We start from the raw sequence: 25,189 nt of genomic DNA, 5'->3' as shown, positions 1-25,189 counted from the left end.
TCAGACAGATGACAGCGTGTCCTTGGCAGCTTGCATCCGTTTCCTGGCCCTCTGGAAGGCGTCTGGGTGAAGAAAAAAAAAGAGCAAGAGGTCACAGAATGATGTAGGACATCAGCTCACAAGCAAAGTGTAGTCACATCACAAAATGTTGTCGTAAGTTCAAACAAATAGCATTCATTTAAAAGCACCCTCCCTTTTCCCATCCACGCAAGAAGATAAATAAATACTGCAATGGCTCAATTTTTAGATTGTGGATAATCAATTATGAAACATGTAATAACCATGTTCCAATAAGTTCTCAGATGGAAATACTGTTGGTGTACCTTTTGGGGCAATATTTCACAGTTTAGTTGTTACCCAACTGAAATTGTGTTATCACAGCATTATTTCACATATTTCTTATATTTTCTTATTTCCTATCTGTCCATTTCAGAGCAAAATTGACAGTTTCTGACGGCATATAAGAACTATATTTGACCTTTAAAAGCACTTACCTAACACATTCATAACAGCTGCTTGCATTGTCATACCACTGTAAGGAAGAATAAGATATATGAATGAATTTTCACACTGCTGTCAATTTCACTGCATATCACAATACGTATGAACTTACTGTACACAATTACACATCACAATTTCTCATGATTTCAAGTATTCTGACATTTGATTATGTTTCTGGTACAGAGACCTTCCTTCGACCACACTCAAATCTTCAAGATAATTTTATGTTGTTGGACAAGTACTATACATCTACTTAACCCCTATCTAAATATCAGTAGCGGTATGATTATGATAGTATTCTTAAGAGTGGATTAACTTTAATAAGAAATAAAACTTGGTTCTCAACATGAAATAAGCAGGTGAATTTGTCTTTCAGATGACTAAAGGATAAATCATTACATCATAATGAAACAACCGAATATGTTAAGAAATCACATAAATGTGAATAAGGTATTGCCAGATACTAGTAACTGACTGAAATATCTGCTCTGGTTTAATTTCAGAAGTACAGAAATTTAACTGATATTGAGAGATGAAAATTGGGTATTCCCTGAGGAGTGGGAATAGTGCTGAATGTTACAGCCAGGGTACTGTTTTGGAAAAACACCCATGAGGATTTCAGAATTTTGTCTTCCTTTTTTAACATGAAACACACACAAAAAGGATATATAATATGTACTGTATATGTGCTATATTTTGCAAGGTTTTTAGCGAATTTCGCGAGTTGGGTGCTATTAATTTGCAAATTTGACAACATATAAAATGTCAACTCTTATCCCGATATGTTTACACAACAGTGTAAGTATACATGCATAGTGCATGAACATGATTGTGCATGTGTCCAAATCATATTTGTGCACGTACTAGAACATTGTAACTAACACAAGCACTGCAAATGTCTGCTTTATTTTAATGATCTTGGGATTACATTAGGAATGCATAGCAACAACAATTCTCAATGCTTTTCTCTAAATAAAAAGTATATAGCATCTTTTTTCTTTTCTTTTTTAAATTCTGCTTCCTGAAAGTGAGTGAATGATACCAATTTCTCTGTCCATTGCTGTACTCCATCACTGCAAATGTAACCACTCGCAAAAATGCGGGAGGTCCTGAATAAAAAAGAAAAAGAATTAGACTCGCTAAATATATGACGTATACAATAATATATCATATGTCTGCAGGCATTAGAAAGCATTTCTTGGAAGAGAGTTGTAGCTCACCCTAGTCTGTCTATCAAGGTGCCAACTTGTTTCCTAGACGTGGCTGCATCCATGAGAGATCTGTTTGGATGTGACAGAGTAAAACAAAATTATACACCGCACAGCAGAAGACAATCTTAAAATATAAAAAAAAAAACCCAATGTAAACAGTAAAACACCAATACACACTCACATAAACTCTTTTGGATAGAAAGGCATTGTAGAGTGATGCTCTACAGTGAAACCCCGTTATAACGAGGTCCGTGGGACCGGCGATATTACTTCGTTATAACCGGTACCTCGTTATAACCGTACACATCAAAAACAAAGAAACACATAAGCACGACGTCATAATATACCCAACAATGAAAGTTAAGAACATCCTTTGCGTTGTTATTACACAATTATGGATTGTTGTTATCGAGAGAATAAAGGGAAATTATTTGTGAATTAGGCTAAAAAGTCGGGGTTGAAATAGGTTAATTCTTTATTTTTCTTCCGAAAATCTCTTCGCATAATAGTGCACGATATGTTCTTGAGAAGTAGGCCTATATTATATTAAAATCACATTGTATAAAATGCGTTGTTTACCGTTTTACTTGCGAGGTATTTTTACGCTGTTCGTGTCAAGCGGGAATGCGATAATTTCATGAATCATTTCGGCTGTATTCTTATACAATGTATGATCGTTGCGCCCGAAAGGATTAAAATGCGTTGTTTATTTTCTTCCGAAAATCTCTTCACGTTTTGTACATCCGTTCTATTCATTGAAAAATAAGCGACAGGATTGAATTTAGAAGGTTGTGATCCTTTTTACGCAGATCTGTTCCTCATAGACCATTCTGAAAGAAAGAAAATCTTCAATGTGAAATGCGTTGTTAAAATTGTGATAATGAACAAACCCAGATCTATTCAAATTGTTAAATGCGTTTGTTTCTTTTTCTGAACACCGACTAAGTATGCGTTATTCAACTATTTTTACGCTACTGTCAACCGGCGAGATTGCGATGATTTCAGAGTAACATTCGTGCGTCGTTTAGCGTAACTTGCGGGTATTTTTACGCTGTTGGTGCCCAGCGGGAATGCGATGATTTCATGAATCATTTCGGCTGTAATCTTATATAATGTATGTTCGTTGCACCCGAAGGGATTAAAGATGCGTTGTTCATTTTCTTCCGAAAATCTCTTCGCGTTTTGTACATCCGTTCTTGAAAAATAAGCGACAGGATTGAATTTAGAAGGTTGTGATCCTTTTTACGCAAATCTGTTACTCGTAGACCATTTTGAAAGAAAGAAAAATCTTAATTGTGAAATGCGTTGTTAAAATTGTGATAATGAACAAACCCAGATCTATTCAAATTGTTAAATACGTTTGTTTCTTCTTCTGAACACCGATTAAGTAACTAAACATGCGTTATTCAACTATTTTTACGTTACTGTCATCCGGCGAGATCGCGATGATTTCAGAGTAACATTCGTGCGTCGTTTACCGTAACTTGCGAGGTTATTTTACACTGTTGGTGCCCAGCGGGAATGCGATGATTTCATGAATCATTTCGGCTGTAATCTCATACAATGTATTATCGTTGCGCCCGAAAGGATTAAAGATGCGTTCTTTATCATCTGCCGAAAATCCCTTTCCATTGTATACATCCGTTCTTAAAAAAATTGCGACAGGATTGCGTTATTCAACTATTTTTACGCTACTGTCACCACGCGAGATCGCGATTTCATTAATTATTTCGGCTATAATCATACACTCGTATTTGCTAACCAGCAAAAGAACTGGAAGTCTGGACTACAAATGGAAAGGATATAATGTTGAGTTGCACACGCATTCCATTCCATATTTGCCACTAATGTCGCTACATGAAAAGTTTTTGAGTGCGTTATCTTTTTTCCCTTGTTGCGCTGTGGTCTGACCTATAACATTATGCACGCGTGTGATCTCGCGAAAAAGAAAATCGAGTGATTATGTTTAATAATTTAGTAGGAACATTGAATGGTATTAATGTGTTTTTTTTGCGTGGTTTAGAAGAAAACATGGAAGGAACCATTCTCTGCAAAACGGGAAAAAGACATGGATAGCGTGAATTCGATTTTCAATGTTTCATTTGTCTCGTGTTTGAAAAGCGGCAAGTCAAGAAATGGTACCTCGTTATATCCGATCATATTTCTTATGTTTTTCATTATCATGATGCGCCGAAAATGTCCTCGTTATAACCGGAATCTCCTTATAACTGAACTCGTCATAACCGATTCGTTCTGCCATAGGTTTACACGCAAAGGAAAACGGGACCGACGCGATCACCTCGTTATAAGCGGTTCCTCGTTATAACCGAACTCGTTATAACGGGGTTTCACTGTACTTTGTTTGTTTGTTTGTTTGTTCATTTTCCATCTGTGAAGATGGCTGGATAGCCCATATTCAGCTATGTTAAGCTGGTCTTCCATGGGGTCCAGTTGGATGTGAGGTGGGACCACTTCACCGGGTTAAACACCCTGCTCTTTGCGATGAATGAATGAAGCGGGTTCTTTTACGTGCATGAGTTGTTACTCTCTCATACACGGGACCTCCATTTTATGTCCTATCCGAGGGACAGAGTGTTTTGCCTCTTGCTAGAGGGTACGGTATGCTTACACACAACATTGCTCAGTCCAGACTCGGGTTCGAACCCGGGCCGCGTGATCGTGAGGCAGACGCGCTACCGACTGAGCCAACTCACCGCCCAAGAATTGAAATAGTCAGTGTTTACCATTACAAGTTGTGGCTTAAGAGGTAATGTATGGCAAATGTGACCAAAGAAATCTTACTGGTGTTACACAGTGCATGTTCATTAACTGTATCTTAACTGGGGGGTTCAAATTGACACCCCCCCCCCTCGACGTTTCTCGCCACGATTCTGCAACGCGCAAAGACTTTGCTGCGTCGTTCCCTGACGTTTTTCATTGAAGTCTCCCGCATATTTTGAGACCAAATTTGCGATGTCTGGGTACACCGTTCTGAAGTTACGTAATGTTTTGCATATGCATGTCAACCCGAAAACAGCTCAAATTCATGATATCGTGCACAAATCCAATGCAAATTGTGTTTTTTTCTTAAATTGATATAAATTAGATTATTTCAACTTTTAACCATTGAAATTAATCAATTCTGGTGTAGATAAGCTTGAAAAAGTACCTGCAACAAATTTTGGCAAAAAAAAACCAATAGAAATCAAAAGTTCGAAAAAACAATAAAATACATAAGAAATTAACAAAACAATAAAAACAAAAGAAATTGATTTTGATTGCGCTATTTTTTGACAAGAAAATTGTTTGATGTGTCTTGAGGAATTCTGACACAAAAATTTAGCAATCCTTCAGTCTTTTTAATGGAGTTGTAGGTGAAAATATGATTTCATGCATAAATTCGCATAATTAATTTATTAAAAATAGAAAGGAAATATTTTTCTATTGTATGACCATGTAACCTTGTAGTGGACATCCAGCTCTATCTTAAGGCAAAATTTCGCGGCGATCGCGTGATTGGCAGCCGAGATCTGAAGGGGGGGTCAAATTGACCCCCCCAGTAAAAACTTGGTCTCAAAAATGTGTCATCATTCTTGGCTTTGATTAAAAAACAAAAAACAAAAAACAAAAACAAAACACCCTGTCCTGTGGATGATACTTCAAGTACATCATAATTGTAAATGGAGACTTTAGGGTTGCATCAATTGACCCTTTCTATTATTTGCAATAGAGCTCACGACAGCTATACAAATCAATTTTCAAAGATTCTGTTCTTGCATGGAGGGCAAGCGCAAGAAGAGCATCCAGCTCAATCTACCTACCTGCTCTGGTGCATGAGATTGAGGCGAACCGTCACACTACCGGTCGCCTCCGTTTTGAGACCAAAGCGGCTCAGGACCTTGCTGTCGTGGGTTGTTGGCACGGAGACGTAGCTGGGCTCCTCAAGCTCTGGGGAGCCACCAATGAAGAACCGCCGCATGTCGTCATAGGAGGATTGGCCAAGCGGTCTCCACATCTGAACCTCAAATGTGTGGGTCCCTGCAGAGTGGAATGCCACATTTAAACACACATGGAATGGAATATATGGAACACATAAATATGCAAAAAACAACAACAACAACAACTTAATAGAAACACAGCAAGCTTTGTTCCTAAAGGAACAATGAACTTCAATACTTATCCTGACAAGCCTGAGATCATTCTAGAATGGTAAAATTTGATTACTTTTCTTTTTGTTAAAAGATGATAACAATGAAGATGATTATCATAATCTTTTAAAAGAATCATCACATTCATCATCATCATCATTTGGATCTTGAAATCCCCCAACTCCTTGTGAGTCACTAACCTGGAGTGGATGGAATGGTGACGTAACCGTAGCCTTCAGTCCTGTACCGCTGCCATGAGTCCAGTGACAGGACCTCCAGGAAGAGCTGAGGCCAGGTCGGGAGCAGGTCCCGATCGTCTTCAGTGGTCTCCTCCCTCTGGTAGTAGGCCTCCAGCTCAAAGGGGTGACTGAAGTAAGCCGTGTACTCCTGATAGATTATTATATAGATTGCATCTACAGTAAACCTCGGATAAGTCGACGTCGAGTGAGTCGAAAATCACTTAACTCGAAGCAAAATAAAAAGTCCCGATTTTTCCCTATGTATTTTCTCTAAGAAATATTTGGATAAGCCGAAGTACGAGAGTCGAATTTCGGCTGTGTTGAAGTAAAACCTTCAGTCCCTTTTGTACAAAACACACGCAATTTACATCACTTGAGCCGAAGAAGATTTGTCTGGCATTCTCATTACATTTTCGAGAACAAAAAAATCGGCATGTCGCAGAACCCCGTCCCCTGACCTGCTGCAGGTAAGCATGCACACTCGCCGTACCGCTCCGCATGCATGTCGAATACATACACATGTATACATGTATACACACAGCACATCGATCCATACTTTATCCATACACACAGCACATCCATACTTGGTCAACCAATCGCTGCTTTAATATTTTAGTGACAGGCCAAGTGGGCGGAGCTTGTTTGTGCGTGCCCGGCTGGCTGTATAGTTTTGTTCAATGGAGGCGGGATGGGCCTGGGAGAGTGTTTGTCTCAGGGTAGGTTGACAGAGATGGCTACCTATGTTGCACCATAGACATAGCACATGCACATTGCCACATTAGCATGCACATTGCCACATTAGCGCAGACATTCTCAGAACTACGTTTAACTACTAGTATTGATACAAATTAAATGTTCAATTTAGAACAAAATAAGAACATTATCTTCAAGAACAGACAAATTTGAATGCAAACACACACACGCACGCACACACACACACACACATGCATGCAAATGTACTACAATACATGTACATAACTGTGAGTCGAAAAAAAATCGACTCTTGCGAGAGTCGAAGTTCACTTAAGTCGACGCATTTTTGACAGTCCCGAGAGCTTCGACTCATGCGAGGTTTACTGTATTTGTATTTGAAGTGCATATTTCTTTTGTGTAATAAATGTACAGCTGCTTTTGGGTGCATGCACCGGTCGTTGAGGAAGGCTACAGCTTACTTAGGGCTTGATGTACTTGCAGCCCTTCATTCAAATCGATTATTATCATATATCTGCAGTTCATGAGGGTGACTTGCTTATGAGAATAGGAGGAAGGAAAGAGTAAAGTGAATGTTGAATTTCGTCATTCATCAAGCAAATGTCGAGTTTCGTCTTCTTGTTTTCTTCATATCTACCTCCTTTCCTCTTGATAAATCATCTATTTTGTGAGTCTACTATTATGCCAGTTGGGACTTTGTGAGTGTCTGAATCAGTTAATCATGAAACAGTGACAGAATGAGCAATAAATATTGTCTCTTTTAGGGAGAAAAGTAAGTGCGTTTCCACCTTGGAGATGGTATACAGCATGTTTGTGCTGCATGAAGCTATCCCACAGTAATGTGAGGGAATTCTATTTTTCCGCCCAACATTTTATTGGCATTTTTTCTGCCTGCAGTGACCGTCTCACTAGACTTTCCAATAACACAAAGACATTTAGTACTCGTGTAGAATATTTGGGCAGCTTGCACAAGCTCGCCAGTGTGAGACTCACTCTTTTGATCTCCTTGGTGTAGCAAGTGTGTGTTAGTCCAGACATCATCTGCGTCCTATCAGCACTCCAATCTAAAATTATGAAAGGAATCATAGTACAGGGAAACCTCATTATATAAGGATTTAAAAACCATGTCAATTACCTGAATGTATCAGAATTCTCATTATATCAGGGTATACAAACACAGACATACAAAGACTTGGGACCTGCACAATCACCTTGATAAAAGAGGGTTTTGGTATATCCAACCGCTCTATTGAGGTGCCACTGTGTATGATAAATGAAACATCTGAGACTTTAGAACGATGGTAGCTAGCTATGATAGTGACAGCCAATTTGCTGTCAGGGCAGCATTTCATGAAACTTGTCAGTCACTGGCGACAGCTATCCTTGCATCTGACTGGCTTAGAACAAATTTGTCACAGTGTAAATATCTGACAAAACGCTTGATGAAATGCCCCCCAGGACTACAGTTTGTTGCCACATTAGTTCCTATGATTGTTACTGTGTAGCTTTCATATTGTGCATAAGGGCAAATCGAGAATGAGAGCAATCATCCAGGAATATGAGTAATTTTGCGAGTATTTTTTTGCACTCGGCTGGGTAAGATGAGTTTGGTATTTTTTAATTCTGTGGAATAAAAAAATCCACTACTGGAACATATGGCAAGCGAAAATATTTGCATGTTTCATTTTCGCGCTAGTTTCTGGGAGCGTGAAGTGTGTGAAAATTTGCACTTTTATAGTATGACAGTTTCAACCAAAAAACAGGGCATATATTGTTGATCAAAAAGTAATGTGACTGCTACATGCTTCCATATCTATGGCTATACCCTTCATTATTTGGTAGTCATTGTCTTAATGAAATTAAATTAATGCCTGTCCAAGATTCCCAGCAATGTTCACTTCAGGTATAAGAGGCATATGGCCCGTAGGAGCCATAGACATTCAGCTTACAATTTGCCGGCTCTAAAAAAAAAAGAAATTGGTAGAATACAGTCTACCACACCTGAAGAACTTACCTTTTGGCAGCTCCACAAAGTAATGGACATACAGTCCATCATACTCAAAGTTCTTGGCCGACACAATCTCTCCAAGGATGCAGAGGCGAAGGGTTCCTGGTGGAATCTAAGAAGAACAAGTACGATAGTCAGCTGTGAGTATTGCATAATCTTAGAATTTCAGAGTTGCTATAATCAGAAATCTATACTGTATAAGCTGGTTTTTCTTCGCGAGGGTTAAATTTTTGAGAATTTCGCGAAACACAGTTGGATCGTAAATTTAACAACACACAAAAATGTCTTCATGTGCTAGGGTAATAGTGGATTTATGTTAGCATTGGCATCATTTCACGAACGCAACATCTCGTGAAAATGTCTACGACCTCCTCCGTGAAAATATCTGTACACAAAAATAACAGCGTATACAGTATTTAATTGTTTATTTCCCCTTGATACAATCAGCCACTTTCATTCCACTGGTCACATGTGATAAGGATAGTGCTAGAAATGAGAAAGAAAAAGAAAAACTCTTATATGCTGGAACAGACATGGAGAGTTGAAAAGTACATCAACATATTTCTTTTCCCAAGGGTCACAATCAATTGCAATGGTACTACATGTGAATATAAATCCTTGCAGATGAATACAGATCCTCAACATCTAATTAAAAAAATATGTTTAGACATTTTGTTCAAATATATCTCGGTAAATAAATATACACCATGAGTGGAAGACGAGTGAAATCATACAGTGAAGTAGACGTATAACCAAGCAAGTGAAATTAAGAAAATGCTTCATTGCCTTTGCTGTGCGCCTTGAGCATTTAATCAAAGTGGAGAACGGCGCTATAGAAATTGTATGTATTATTATTATTATTATTTGGTCTATCATGTCTATCACGTCTATCCTCTGTAATGTGGCATTTGATTGTTGATGGAGCACAATAATCAAGGTCAGATTTGTGCTGTTCGGTTAAGTGCACTTTATTGTAATACCCTATGTAGATAGTGTCTTGCAGTGAGTGTACACAGTGAAATCACGCACAGAGAACACGTGGGAGGGTATAGGAAAACGGTAGAGTGACAGGATGGTACAATGTATGGAATGCCAAATGTGCATACATTATATTTTCCTCATTATTAATCTCGGTAACAAGGGCTGAAAGTTATACAGACCTGCTCAAAGTCCTGGCCCACATAGGAGTTGATGATGTCAGTGTGGCGCTGGAGCAGCTCCTTGTACATCCTGTTCTCCCGCACCTGCTCCGAGACGTTCATGCCCTGTGAGGCCAGGGTCAGGGTGTACTGAAAGGTGTCCCGCCCCCCTGTGTCCGTCACCAGGGTGTACGGCTCACGGTGGTGGGTGAAATCGGGCGATATGCTGATGACTCCGCCCATAGCGACCTTTTAGAGGTCAGAAGGCGTGGAAAACAAAGATTCATCAAATTACTTGTCATCATCAGAGGCACTCTAATAGCTGACACAACTTTAACATCCTTTTTTGCATTCCTGTTTTATGGTGTAGCCAGTGAGACCGGATCAAAAGTGTAGGAAATGGCATATATGTGTATCAAGGTCATGTGATTATGCTCTAAAGTTGTAATTTGTGTCATATGCACTTTGTGCAGAGCTCGTGTAGCACATTCAAAAGTCAGTTGTCTAGTACACATTTCATTGCAAGGTGTAAGTTGATCATGACAGGACTATGCAAGCTACATGAACTTGTTGACTTTTTTCAGATTCTAGATGGATGGCATGATGTACTTAAAATCAATATCACTTTGAGCTCTATGGGTAAAGTAGTTGATATCACTGATAGTATAAACATGATCAACTGTGTTTACGGATATCATGTATGTTTTCAAGTTGAGAGAAAATTTCATATGGCAGACCTGCTCCATTATGAAGAAATGCACAGCTTTCAGTTTGCAACTGATTGACAAATTGCCCTACATCGACGTAAACAAGCACTGAATTGATCAGTGGTTTTGTAGTAGCCATGATAAAAAATCATGGGCGTACATACTCGAGCAGGAGCTTTCAGTTTGTGCAATCATCATAACATGGCACACTTTCAGGGCACAATGTACCTACATCCCTGCAAGACACATTTGACCCAATCAATGTGCTGTTAGGTGCATTTTGCACCAATGTCAATACCTCTATGCAATCTGTTGTTTTGCCCTAACACACCTCTAACTGTGCATTCCTTGCAATGTAATTCATTAGATGAACATCAGACACTTTCCACTCCCTGCCTTAGCAGAGGTCCCCTTCTCTCACTAAAATCCAAAAGTCAAAGAACCGATGCATACCACTGCCATATATGGAAAGGCATATATAGATAAGTCACTTCTGCCACAGAGAAAGCTTAAGGACATGACTCTTTCAATGCTCAACAGAAGAATAAGAGCTGCATAACTCTACCTTGATGGTACATAAGACACATTCATCTTCTTCTTTGGGCTCTCTGTAAAGAAATAAGAAAGATGAAAGATTCTAGATAAACTGACTCTCTTTTAAAGAAAAGTACCCCCAAAACAGGGGAAATCACACAATCTCTGCCAAAGTTATGAATTTTCGAAGTGTAGGATCATTCTAGGCACAGCTCTTTCTAGGTGGGAATTGTACAATATATGATGTACCGTACTAGTAATAAAACAAAGCACAGAACATTTTCAAACATCACAAAATTTTGAATGGTTGAAGAATAATATCTCCCAACATTCAACATCATGTATGAAATCTTGCAGTAATGCACCTCAGACTTTACCTACATATATATATATATATATTTTTTTTTTTAAACTGGAAATTTATAGTATTTATCTCTCTTCCATCATAAAGTAGTTTCCAGTTTTATTATTCTAAGGAAATGTCAAATTACCTATCTCTATAATATACCAGCTTATGAAAGGAGTCTAAATTTCAGGGTTGCAAAAGGGACACACAAACTTCAACCAGTCTATCACATGGCTGCTCACTCACCCATCCATGATCCCGAGGTCAGCCATGATGTACATGGTGGTGACAGGTGTGTCGATGACGTGGGAGCTTTTCTGGTGTTCCTCTGATGGCCTCTCAACTATGAGGTTGGCTCGCCTCTGAAGCAAGAGTGAGTCGCCCGGCCTGAGTACAGAGGAAAGTTGTCCAAATGGCTACATTATTTTTCACAGAGTATTTTATTCCGACTGGTAAGCAAAATGAGTTTGTGCCATTTGTTTTCAGAAGGTGCTATAGGTGAAGTAGTGCAAGGAATTACAGACACTTACAGTGTGAACATAGATAATGTGTTATTTTGCAAGAATTGGGTCGCGATCCAAATCACACAAATTTGTGTGATTTTTTTTTTTGCAAATAGATGCGAAGATGTACAGTGAGATCGGTAACCACAAAAAATGTTGACATTTTATATCCCACAATGCACCATGCCTGTCGCTCCTTGCTATCTTTACCAGCTGTGACACGCCGCAGACATGAATCGGTATTGTGACGTAGTAAGCATACCTTTCATGTACACGCATAGGTCAGCTCTTCGCAAATAATCAGGACCCACAGAAGTTTTGAAATTGCATACAGCGAGAACGCTAAATCAAAGTTGCAACATTGATCGCAACCCAAATTTCAAAATTTTTGCATTGAGAGCAGCACTATTTTCTACATCATCTCCTCGTGTATTGTACTGCATCATAATACAAACACATATTGCTCAGTATCAAGGTTTAATAAAGCAGTACCCGTCTCTGGTCTTTCGCTCGATCTTTTTTCGCCTCCTTGCGTTGCCCATCTTCTTGGCCAGAAATGAGGGACTTTCATCCGGTGCTGTGGTGGCAAGACTTTGCTGTTAAGACAATGACAATGAAAGTATGCTGCTCTTGTAATGCAAGATAACACACAAAGATCAAGATTTCCACTGTAGCTGCTAGCCGATGGTTTATCAAGGACGAACTAAACATGAGCAGAACATATTTTATTCTTCCAATACTCAAGACAAACACTAATACTACACAAGTCTATCTGCAATTTCCAGTTTTCTAGTGTCAGTTTGTCTTATTTCTCCTCTTGTACAAATTGAGCACATGGCGAATAATTAGTAATATTCTCATCAAATAAAAAAAGGAGTATTTCAAAAAATACATACATAGTATAAAATAGCACATATTGTATCTTAAGGTACATGTGGAGGAGACCTCTATTAATAAGCAGTTTGATTGATTGGATAAAAGCCTTGAGCAATATGGCATAGATCTGTATAATTCTCTTTCTTGTTTTTAACTGAAAGGACAGAGAAAAAAAATTGATAACTTGATTCTCTTTTCATCTTTCCTTCATTTATTTTTCATTTCATTATGTTTGCATAAGTCAAAAAGTAGAGAGATTTGCCCACAACTGTATAAATGAACTGGCACACCAAAAGAAGTTCTACATGAGCATTGCAATAAAGCTTAGGACAGGTGTTGCAGTTTCAGTAGCTACCATTTGTAAAAAGTGGTCTCATAAATTGTGACAAGTTTATATCATACCAAAAAAGAAAAAGAAAAAGAGTCATTTCTTTTAAATCAAAAGAAAAAAGAAATCAAAATTTCATAAGTTATTTTTTTCTCACGTCCTCTCTGTGAGTGAAGTTGTCGTGGTCGGTGTAGGAGAAGAGTCGCTTTGTGGTGCGGCCGCCCTGGGCCTTCATCTCCGTGACATCGCGGTGGTACTTCTGCTCCAGGGGGCCCTCACAGGCCGCTTCACTGGAGTAGAGCTGCACCTCTCGGCGGCTGAAGACCTTGGCCTGCCAACCAAAGACGTGCTCCTCCTCATTGTCTGTGTTGGTCTTCACTTTGCCTGTAAACCAGGCAAAAGAGGGAAGAAGAGGCTGAAAGTTTGCATGTCGCTTTTGAAATCCTGAAAAGTAGATTTCTTTCACATGCTAGTATATCGCAGAGATAGGTAATTCATATCTTTCCTTAAAATGACCAACCTAGAAATTTCTTTATGATATTCAATGCTTAAGCATGCCTATCCAACAACAGATATTCCTGATAACCAAGAGTTTGCCTGAATGGAGCAACAACTATTGCTCGCAAACTGCATTTGATCAAGTTTGAAAATATATTTGACAGAATGAGGCATATTGAATGGCTTCTTACTGGGTCTGGAGGGAAAGTATCCAAAATTTGAATTACACAAAGAACCTGGCCTCTTTATTTAAATTATTCTGATGGTCATAATCACTCTATTTCAAATCCTCTCTTCCCATCTCTATTTCATAATATGGAGCTCCAGTTTTAGTTGTTCTTGTTGTACTTCATACCATTCTGGTATATACCCTATAATAACATGTTTAATTGTCTCACTGACACTATGACGCGATTTAATTTTCGGGGGCCCAAGTAATACAAGCTGTGCTTTTGATTTAGCCTCCCCCGCTTTGGTTCTTATGACTACTACTTATCTACCATTTGTTGCAAATAATGTTATTACAATATATCTTTCGTTTATTTTTGTTTGTAAAAAACGAAAAACTTTGATTGTAAAGTTATAATTATTGTAACTCATTTCTGTTATTTTTGCTTTTGTGAACACAAAATGGAAATATATTCAAATCAAATCATATCAAATTAAATCACATGAGTGTTATCTTTGATCTTGACAACAGCTTTGGAAAACTAGAAGTTCCTTTGCACTTCAAGTGATCTTGTCGCAAATCTTACCAGATGTTGAACTCTCGGCAGTGTCTTTGCCCTTCCGCTTGCCACGAAGAGGTTTTAAGGCCATACCCTCTCCATCATTCACGTCGGCTTCATCGCCGTCATTTTTATCTCCACTGATTGCAGTTGGAACAAGACTGGACCCTGTCACTCGCTTCAGGTGTACTCTGAAACAAAACAAAACAAAAAATCAACAAAAAGGATTAAACAATTGTTACTGGTGAATGTAATACTGCAAACCTCCTCTTATGAGTATGCTTATCAGCAAACATGAAGAGCAAAGATTTGATTGGTTCTCCGTGTGACCGTCTGGAGAGTAATGAGAACAATTTCTTCTTCTTTTCCTTTTACCAAGACTTTTTCTTCATTCTTTCAGAGGCGATGTCAAGAACCTCTGTGCATAACTTGCTGGTAATTCCAACCATGACTCTTTGTATCACACTGAAAAATTATGTTAAAGGAGTTTAATGTTTAGCAATCACTGCTTAATCAAGATGACTCTTGAGAAAGACTGTTGTTCTGATTCTTAAAAAAATCCCAATACGATATCCAGTTATCTGTATACCCAGTCTACAAAAAGTTCAGTATACAGGATTATAACACACATAGGAACCTGAACATACTTTAACAATACTGTCCATTTAAAATGCCCATGACTGGTGCAAGTTAAGTAAAACCTGTGGATACATCTTGCCAGTACACTTATTGAATTTCTTTCCTCATTGAGTCAATCATTTTGACACAGTTTCTATTTTGTATGACTATTTGATGAAAAGAATGCCCTAGCCACATAGTAAAATGTCTGTTCAATGCTGTCTTGGCGCTGTCCCATTTAAGCAGCATTCCTGTTTATGCTAATCTGGATATATTGCAAAATATGGCAATGTCTGTTGAAATTTCTGCTCTAGTGCTCAGTTTTTGGCCCAAACGCAAACATGTACTAGGTAATATTCCCACCTGATTTTGAGGTTCTTGATTGGATCCAAAGACCGGTAGTAGGCTGTTCCAAAGTCTCCTCCAGAACTGTCACCCATCCTGCACAAGCCACAGCTAACACATAACATAAATAAAGAAATAAAACACACAAAAATTCATATAATATACTGATGAACTTTGAAGCAGAATACTGCTTCAAAAAGTAAAAGACAATGTACAATTCCATATGAAAATCAGAAAACATCTAATGAAACATACACATGGACAAAATTTGGGTATGAATACAAAGTCAAGGGTATTCATGACACACTAACACCAATAGTAATACATGTACCTGGTACTGCCAGCAGTAGAATGTACACAGACAGTGCTAGTGCCAGCCACTGAAATAAAAATGCATAAACATTTCATTACTCAACTAGCTCACTATTATTGGAGAAGCAGTTTTCAGTAGCTGTTTTTGCATGCTTGTGTTAGATAGTACTGGCAGCTCAAATGATGAGTTTAATCATCATAGTACATGTACTAATTGATGTCTAGACATGTGATTGATCGGTCTGCATTATTGGGGATGGGGGGGTTATGCTCCATGGAAACTACTTGTATGTCTGGCTTCATTGAATCCCCCTCTCACATAGAGCGAGGTCTTCCCTATTCAATCCTGCACGGGTGCTCTGTCCACAGAAACAATTGCGATCGAGAAATGTATTCATTTGCCAAGCATCAGTTATTAGTGTGTTGACAAGCTGGTAGCTGTGTATTTTTCCATAAACATTCCATCCAAATCTTGGACATTTAAAGAAACTAGAAAGCGCTCTGTATTGAGTATAAATACATTTGTATTTCTCTCACTATGAACGTTACAATTGGTCGATCTAGGACTGTGATTGTAAATGAAGTGTAAACAAAGAGAGTAAGGCACCCCGCCCTGTACAAATGTATGACCACACCCATAATATAGAGACAGTGGTTACACTTTGCTCGAGATCCTCCTAGGCCCTATCGGAGGTACCCAACTGTTTAGAAGAACTATCACAGTAAAAAAAAAAAAACTAGAAAAGCACTCTGAGAGCGCAGACCTCCATCACCCATGCAGCTCATTTCCACCACTGATCTTGTTGTTCCATAGAGATATCAGTGATTTCCATCGATACGTACTTATAGCACTGTGTGCTGAAAGTCGCTCGATTTCCAAATACAGAAGCCTTTGTTACGTCATAAACCCTCAGCTACACGGTGCGCCTCGCCCTAGCAGAAACTAGAGCATGGATTTTAGTGCGCGCATGCAAACCTCAAATACGCGCAGCCTGAACTCCCAAGTTCATTGACCCTACCTGCCAAAATATCAAAAATCCTTCATAAATTCCCCCAAAATTGTCGGATCACTACCAAAATTTAATCATTTGTTACTTGTATCATTCTAAACCTTTCCTGCAAGTTTCATCCAAATCCGTTGCATACTTTTTGAGTTATTTTGCACACGGACAAACTAACAAACACACAAACCAACGGTAACAAAGACATAACCTCCTCCCTTGGCGGAGGTAATAACACTCCTCCAAACCACACAGATGGATTTTTCTGTCTAACATTAGACTGGTGACTAACCTTGCAGCTTACAAGATATCTCTTGCACTAGATTCTAGGCACTCAATGTACTTTTATATCCATGTTGTCTATTTTTTATTTAAGTCAAATCCTGCAAAAACCAATTCCACCAAAATTACAGGAAATAGAAATGTCTACAATTTCACAATAGGGTCTACTATAGCCTAACCCCTGGGAGCTGTAACCCCGGGGTGCTCCTTCACACAGTTATACTTCTTTGCGTTCGGGCTGGTTGTAGTTAGGGGTGCTGTAACCAGTATGTGGGCAATCATGCACTTTACGGCCCTCTATCATCGGTGCAAGATTTTACCCTAATCGAGCAGTGCATGCGAATTTGGGTACTTATCAGGCACCGCGTGTTGAATGCATGTGTTCCAGTACTGTGAGTTGTGTGCAAAGAGATTTTTCCTCCTCCTCACCACCACCACTAGAGGGCGAACTATACTATGGTGTCTGAGATTTCATGGAGGCTGCCATGGTGATAACCCACTTAGTAATGGCTGACTTTTCACTTTTAACATTTTCACAGCGCGTATTTGAGTTTTTGAACTTTTATTATGCAAGTATGCACTGCTTGATTTAGCTGCTCCATGGTTGCTCATATGCTAGCGTGTGAGCATGAGAGATGAGCCCACCACCTCACTTCTCCCCGTACTCCCCATGCACTCACAAAGCAATTGCACAGGGCATATGCATACTCCGCACTCTAGTACCCACTCGTTATAAGCTCTTTGGGTGTGTGGGATCTCGCCTTGGATGTGTACCCATGTGCATGTGCCTATGTGTGCCTAATGAAAGTACTTATGGTATGCCACACCGCTGCGCTAATGCCCTTTCCCCCGCATGGCATGATCAGGCAGAGACAGGGTGCTGTACATGCATGGCACGCAACGCAACTCGACAGTTGTAAACTTTCCGCTCTTTATTTATGATTTTAAATGAATGGATCCTGTGTTATATCTTAAGCATGGGATCTTGTCCTCAGGTTTACCTTTGGGAGCAGTGATTTAAAAAATGTTCAAGATATTACTTTTGATGCATATGTGTAGGTCATCTGTATCACAAAACATCCTACCATATAAAATTTTTGCAATAGAGCCTAAAATATTAGGAGATATCACTTTTTTTCCATTAACCTTAACTGTAGATGGTTTAGTCTAGAAACATTTTTTATTATAACTATTGTTCACATTTTGTATTACCCGTTGAGGACGAGTCCTGAGTATACTCGGGGAAGCGTCTATGGGAAATGCGTGTTGTAGCTATGAAAATATCATATTTGTGTATCTAATTTAATTGATGTGGCTAGCTAGTGGTAGGATGTTCAAAAATGGAAGCTTCTGCATCGCAGACTTCTTAATTCTTCACACATTGCGCCATGTTAAACCATGGCAATTTTCTGTGATGCAACATTGTAAATGTAAAGCTCGATAATCCGGTAGTGGGGAGCAGACACATGATATAATGTGAGATTGCGCAGTGTTCAATGTGTCAAAATCGGAGGGCAGGTGAGGAGGGCTTTAGTGACGTTATCAATCACTTGTCAAACAGCGTTCCATACAACAAGAGCAGCTAGCTGGTTGCTCAATCAGTGAGTGGTGCTTCATGGCACACGGAGAATGAGGTACCGATTTATAATATAACTTATAAGGCCATAAAGTGCATGACTGCCTAGAACATGTTGGGTCGCTGGTGCGTGCGGTGAGATCTAGCCAATTTCTGTCTAACATTAATTTAGACTAACATTAGACCCCAAAGAGTTGTCTACACTGTCACAAGCACAGACAGACAGACGTCAGACAAACAAACATGACAAAGGCAGGCACTTCCACTGCACTGGTTTTACTCATACACAACCACGCGCGCGCACGCACACACACACCACACTGCACATATACACACGCATAGAAGATCTGTAAATTACATAATGTGGAACATAGATTTTCCTAGGTCGGAATAGGCCTACAGTGTACACAATTTGATTGACAAGTTGACAAATCAATTGACGCCTGTGAGATGGTGAATCCATCATGAATTTTAATATGTGGGACCAGAACAAAGACTCGAAGTCCGAAGCCAACCTAAAAGTTGAACCTCAAGGCCCCAACCGTCCTGAAAATGCCAAACTATTAATATGGATATTGCCTGGATATTATTATTCATACCTCTACGACTCTTCGAATTTTTCGTCGGGAGTTCAGGGGCAGAAAGTCATCATCACAAATTTCAGCTGTTCGTAATCGCTGCTTCTTTGAGATCATGCATACACGTACGTACGTAAGCAAATACTTGAGTATCACGTCACACCGATACCTAGCGATCGTGATCGATTCGCGCGATCGCGAGGCACTTGTGATGAATCGGGTTACTGAGTACACTTTGTCATCTTGTGTAGATGGCGCTTTTAGCAGTATCATTCAGTTTGGTGAGGAACAACAATATTATAGACACGAAACAAAAAAGAGGAACATGCCATTGATAGAATATTTCAACATTCTTGATAACTTAAACAAAACAGCTAAATGCGATAAACTTCATTGTATAAATAATTGTGGAATCAGTTACCTCTTCAGTTAAGGGAACTGTCATCTACAGAGTCATTCAAATCCAAACTTAAAACTTATCTGTTCCTTTCATACTGAGGACTGAAATTTCTGTATGTCATTAATATTGGATTAATATTGTATTTTTAATTGATATATGTTGTATTCTTTATTTGGTATATATTTGCTTTTGTTTACCATTTTTTTTCTTTGTTGAAATGTTTGAATATGTATATGCATGTAAATATATGATATTTTTTCATTTTTGAAGCGCCATGAGCACTGAAAAGTGGACCTGTGCGCTATACAAGTAGCCACTATTATTATTATTATTATTAAATAGCATAATGACTATCATAATTTCTCTTTTTTATTCAATGATTTTTTTTTCTGTTTGATTGTTCTTTTGATTCATTATACTTTGTGCTTTAAAAGTTTTGCTTTATTTCTTCTTTTTTTGAGGGGGAGGGGAGGTCTAGGGTACCTTTTCACTATTCAAGCATGGCTTTTAATTGGGTTTGATGACCTCGTGTTGTTCGGTTTTATGTGTCCAAAATATTTAGTAGAGCCTACATTTACTACCGAAACTTTGCAATACTATTTGAAGCTGAAAGCCTAAGTTTTGCATTTCTACATTTTTATATTTGACAAAAAAAAAAAAAAAAGAAAGAAAGTGGAAACTGCATGGTAAACTCAACTTAAAGTGATGGCACAGTATTGGTGGAGATAAGAATTGGGCTTTTAACTTTTTGCAAGATACCCAATTGATAGTGCAGAGCATACCATTTTAAGAGGAATTCAAAGTTTATTTGATGAAAATCGGGTTTGGAATGACTGAAACATCCAAAAACAAAGTAAAACAAAGTGATCGTAATGAAGTGTGGGTCCCACACTTTATTAGAATCGCTCTTTTTTGGATATCTCAGCCATTTCAAAAAACAATTTTCATGAAATAAACGTTGAATTCCACATACAATTACATGCTCTTTGATATTTCAAAAGAGGTTTCTCATCTCTCCAAAAAAATGTTAGAAACCTGAAATTAGGTCTCAACCAAAACTATACGATCCCGAACTCCAACAACTCAGATAAATGAATCCCAAATAATTCAGTTTGATTGGTGCCCTTCTGTGGAAGAATAGATTACATGTAGGCCACTAGTGAGGGACATGTATTTTTGCAAAGTCGTGTGTTTTTTATTCATAGTTTTCATGTTTCTGCCTGTGTTTATTTTGTGGTGTATGTGTATGTGTGTGTGTTTTATGATCAAACAGAAGGGGTCTAAGAGTACAGACCCATTCTATAAGTGAATAACTGTGCCTCTTTTTCTTTATTTTTTGTATTCAAGTTCAGTAAGTTTTCACATTCTCAAGAAAAAGGTGGAATGAAAACTGCACTGGACGCCTATTTGTCCCCCCCCCCCCCCAGGGGTAGGGCCTACCCCAGAACTACACTTGCTAATTACATTAGGCCCTATTTTACTTAATCATAGTGTTATCATATCTCAGTCATATTCAAGTTCTAGACAGGCAGATTTTTTTTTAAACCCTTTTTGTGCCGAGAAGTCTAATGTGCACAAATTTCACACACAAGCCTATGGACGGTAAATAAATGTGGCATGCAAAAGGGTTAATTGATTTGTGGGCTAAGATGGTGGGGGGGGGGGGGGGGGCATAGTAGCTCTTTGAACAACCTATGAGAATCAAACCCGTCACCCTTTACTAAAACTGTGCAGTAGGCCCCAGGAGTTTTCTTGCCAATTAAATGGTGAAAATCCATGACGGGGATTTTAGAAGACATTCAATTCAATTTCAATTCAATCTCAATTTCCGATTCAAATTGTTTATATGAGCAAATTACGTACAAATTTATAGATTTTATCATATGAAGAATTTTTGATTTTTTTTTGCAGGTAGGGTCAATGAACTTTGGAGTTCAAGTTGCGCATTTTTTGAGGTTTGCATACGCGCACTAAAGTGCGTGCTCTAATACAGTTTAGGGCGAGTCGAGGAGCACCGCGCAGCTGAGGTTGATGACGTAACATAAGGCTTCTCTATTGGAAAATCGGGCAGTTTTCAGCATGCATATCTGGGGCCGTATTCTGATGGCATAACTGAGCGTTTGATTAGCACTTACTAGAGTAATTAGCGAATTCATCGCGATCTTTTGTCGTGCGGTCACACTGGCATCCAAACTTGGATCAAGAAGTTTGCAGGGTTACTCGAGGTACGCGCGCGCAAGAAAGAAGAAAGAACGCGCCGTCCAATGGCTATAAATAGTGATTGTGACGTGACAATGCGCATCTGTACTTGACATGACATGGCCTCGCGCTTCGGATCGGAGACACCGCCCGCAAACAGATCGAAAAGTTAAATCCCTACTTCGCTGAAGTGGCAAAACTTCGAGATCTTGTAGATCGCGAACTAATATCTTCTCGATCTTTTGCCAGTTTGACCACGCCTATAGTGGGGTACAATATAATAGCAAAAATTGGTCGAGATGCTCATGTCATCCGACAGAGTATGAAATTTGAATTTGAAGTCAAAACGGTGGCCGACCTAGTGGTCAGTAGATCTCTTGGATCCGGCAATCAAATTAAAAAAAAAAAATATCCCTATAAGCAAAATTTCATACTCGCCGCCGGATGATGCATGTAATAAGCAGGGAGGTGGGAAGAGACCACCTCCCTGATGTAAGCACCTTTTCACTTATCTGCCCCACTGTAGGCCCATAGGTGGAAATCACAGCTGATCTCAATAGATCGAAGAACAAGAATAGTGGTAGAAATGAGCTGCTTGACGTGCCCTCTCAGAGTGCTTCTCTAGTTTTATAATTTATCATAGAAAAGATGAAACAGTGTCAGTCAAACATAACTTGTACGCGTTTACAAAGATGACACATAGGCCCTACATTTTGTACCACTAGTGTAGTAAAACCCATGCTCGCATCTCTCTGTACTGCTGCTCACACCTGCTACGCTGCACACATGCACATAGCGCTGCACATCACAAGGCACCACGCAGCGCGCATGCAATTTACTGTACCCGTCGGCCGTACGTTCATGATGACGATATGGCGATCGCGGATAACAAAATAACGCATTCACATTAAACATACAGGAGTCTGCACGCACGTACGTACGTACGGGTACGGTGCGTACTGTACACTACGCAGGGAATGTTTCTACGTGAAAAACTATGGCTGCTCGCCCGCCACTGAAACTGGGGGAACTGTGCCAGCATGTCTTTATGGAATAAACCTCAAATATTAACGATGTATGAAGATAGTCATTACTGAATGACATGACAGAAGATAAAAAAGAAACCACTCTCAACTGTAGGGGAATAGAATACACGAAAGATAAGATTATTCAGCACATCTGAGTGGAAACAAATAGCGAATCGCAAAGGTTGTCCGTCTAAACTCGTTGAATGAAATTTCATAGCCGCCTATGACGTCATCGATTTTACAAGATGGCGGTAGAAAGGATAAGCCATGGCTAGTAGACATCCGACAGAACGGTAAGAAATTACACCCTCGTATCGAACTTGCATGATGTTGAATTTGATAAATATCAGTTCCTCGAAAACTGAAGAATTTGGTGGTGTGTCGTATGATGTGATTCATCCTTTCGCTTCGAAATAATAAGGAATTATAATGGAGTCCTGGCCTTTCGTTTTGCGTTCGTAGTGCGTGATTTTTTCCCCCCTTGATGCCAGGATAAAAGATGCAAGGGAGTGAGCTGAGTGAGAGGGCTACCTTACCCAGATTAGTTAGATTTTATATGTTTGGATTATGTATAACGATGATGTTTTCCCATGGATATAGTCTTGATGTGCTGACGATGCTGTATTGAAAAAACTAGAGTCAGTAGTCTCCAGTTGCTTTGACCAGACTGCCTATGTTGAAGCACATGTCATGGCTGTAAGTATAACTGGGTAAAAACTAAGCCAAGTGGTCTTCATTTTTTTTTTTTTTTTTTTTTTGGGGGGGGGATGTTTTTGAATATTTAAAGTTTTGACTTAATTTTACCCGTCATTGATACAGTTGTACAATCAACCTGAATACATAAATGTAGGTTTCCAAGCTAACACGCAACCCCAGCTGGGTAGTAAATTTATTCCAAGCAGTGAACAGGCAAGTTCCTGAAATGTAGGCAATTGTGCACTTTATGGCCCTATTATCGGTACAAACCTCATACGCTGTATGCCAAGGTGATACCCCATGAACCACCACAAAATGAGCAGCTGGCGAGCTTCTCTTGCTGTATGGAATGCCGTTTGACAAGTTATTACGTCACTAAAAGCCCGCCTCGCTGAGCTGCGCTTCTGCGGAGCGGACACATCAAATACCGGTACTATTATTGTGCGATCGCGATTTCGCGTGCCTTCTTTTGCTTTCCGCTTTTGTATACAATGCTGTATCGCAGCAAATTGCCATGATCATGGTGCAAAGTATGAGAAAGTTGGCAGTAGTCTGCGATACAATAGAATCCATTTTTGAACTATTTTATGCCTCCTTTATCCATCCCAATCCGACCCCATCACAAATCGCGCAAACCAACCACGTGGGCGAGGCTTGTGTGTGTGTGTGTGTGTGTGTCCATGTAGTGACAGCCCGTAAATCGGTAAAACACACTTCGCACGGCGTCTGGTTGGGCTTGTTAAATGGTAACCGTGTAGACGAAATAAACACCAACAGACTGATGAATCGGGATATGATTTTTTATTTTTTATTTTTTTTTTTTTGGGGGGGGGGTATTTTTATTTCACAGAATAATTTTGCCAAGGCCACGAATCCCCTGCTTAAGATATAACACAGAATTCATTCATTTAAAATAATGATTTAAGCACAAAAGTTTACCACTCGTTGCGTTCCGTTGTGTGCCAATGCAGAGCACCCTGTTTGTCTAGGGTATGCTCGCGCTCGATCACGCCGCGCTGGGCAAAGAAGGGCGTTAGAGCAATTGCCATGTGGCGTACCGTAAATGCTTTCATCACATGCACACACGTTGACACATTCACACACACTGCATCCCAACGCGAAATCTCATACACATGCACACAGTACAGTGCCGGAAGACACGCTGTTGAACCCGCAGTGCCTGATAGGTACTCGAATTTGCATGCACTGCTCGATTAGGGTAAAATTTCGCACCGATAATATAGGGCCATAGAGTGTGCAAAAAGCCAAATGGGAGCTACTGAATGTAGAACTCTAATAAATTGTACAATTTGGAAAGTCCCTTAGTCACCTTTAAAAATCCAACAGAAATCCAAAATTTCGCCACAAAAATGCAAAATCAGCGCCATGTTTCCAAAGCATGCAGGACTTGAGTCCAGTGTAAAGAATCAGGGTTGCCTAAAAATTGAGAAATATGCCGTTCTGTCGGAAGGTTTTTTTTGTTTTTGTTTTTTTTCCAAGCTCTGAGTGTGATGGTATTGGCAAAAATGCAAAACATCTGTACATGTCGATGCACACACTAAAAATGTAAATACCGACTTGCCATAATTCGACCACCAACAGGCTCTGCAATGTCCTGGATGAACAGTCTCAAAAAGTTATGCTGCACTGCTTTTCAGCAGCCTTGTACACGCGTTG

At 39.3% G+C, this 25,189-nt stretch overlaps 1 protein-coding gene across 1 annotated transcript; it reads right to left on the bottom strand.

Annotated features, from left to right (window-relative positions):
- Nucleotides 1–19,288, bottom strand: LOC140227296 (tectonic-like complex member MKS1). Its single transcript, XM_072307719.1, has 15 exons — nt 19,211–19,288; nt 15,459–15,551; nt 14,505–14,668; nt 13,409–13,635; nt 12,540–12,643; nt 11,791–11,931; nt 11,230–11,272; nt 9,979–10,206; nt 8,825–8,930; nt 7,804–7,874; nt 6,061–6,247; nt 5,534–5,750; nt 1,722–1,781; nt 495–532; nt 1–62 (listed from the first exon to the last, which is right to left on the bottom strand). The coding sequence occupies exons 2-15, from the start codon at nt 15,533–15,535 to the stop codon at nt 1–3; spliced, it is 1,725 nt and encodes a 574-aa protein (XP_072163820.1). The 5' UTR covers nt 15,536–15,551; nt 19,211–19,288.
- Between the last annotated feature and the right edge of the window lie 5,901 nt (nt 19,289–25,189).

This window comes from Diadema setosum, chromosome 4 (genome assembly GCF_964275005.1).
Source record: "Diadema setosum chromosome 4, eeDiaSeto1, whole genome shotgun sequence".
In the NCBI taxonomy this organism is placed as follows: Eukaryota; Metazoa; Echinodermata; class Echinoidea; order Diadematoida; family Diadematidae; genus Diadema; species Diadema setosum.
The sequence above is the reverse complement of the archived record's forward strand: the minus strand, read 5'-3'. Positions and strand labels throughout refer to the sequence as shown.

Bases quoted from the DNA above. Each gene is read 5' to 3' on its own strand.
- LOC140227296 (XM_072307719.1), bottom strand. From the start codon at position 15,535: ATGGGTGACAGTTCTGGAGGAGACTTTGGAACAGCCTACTACCGGTCT. The intron at 11,932-12,539 runs GTACTGCTTTAT...CTCTGTACTCAG, and splicing joins GAGCGAAAGACCAGAGACGG to GCCGGGCGACTCACTCTTGC. The intron at 533-1,721 runs GTGAGCTACAAC...TCTTCCTTACAG, and splicing joins ACCTTGATAGACAGACTAGG to TGGTATGACAATGCAAGCAG.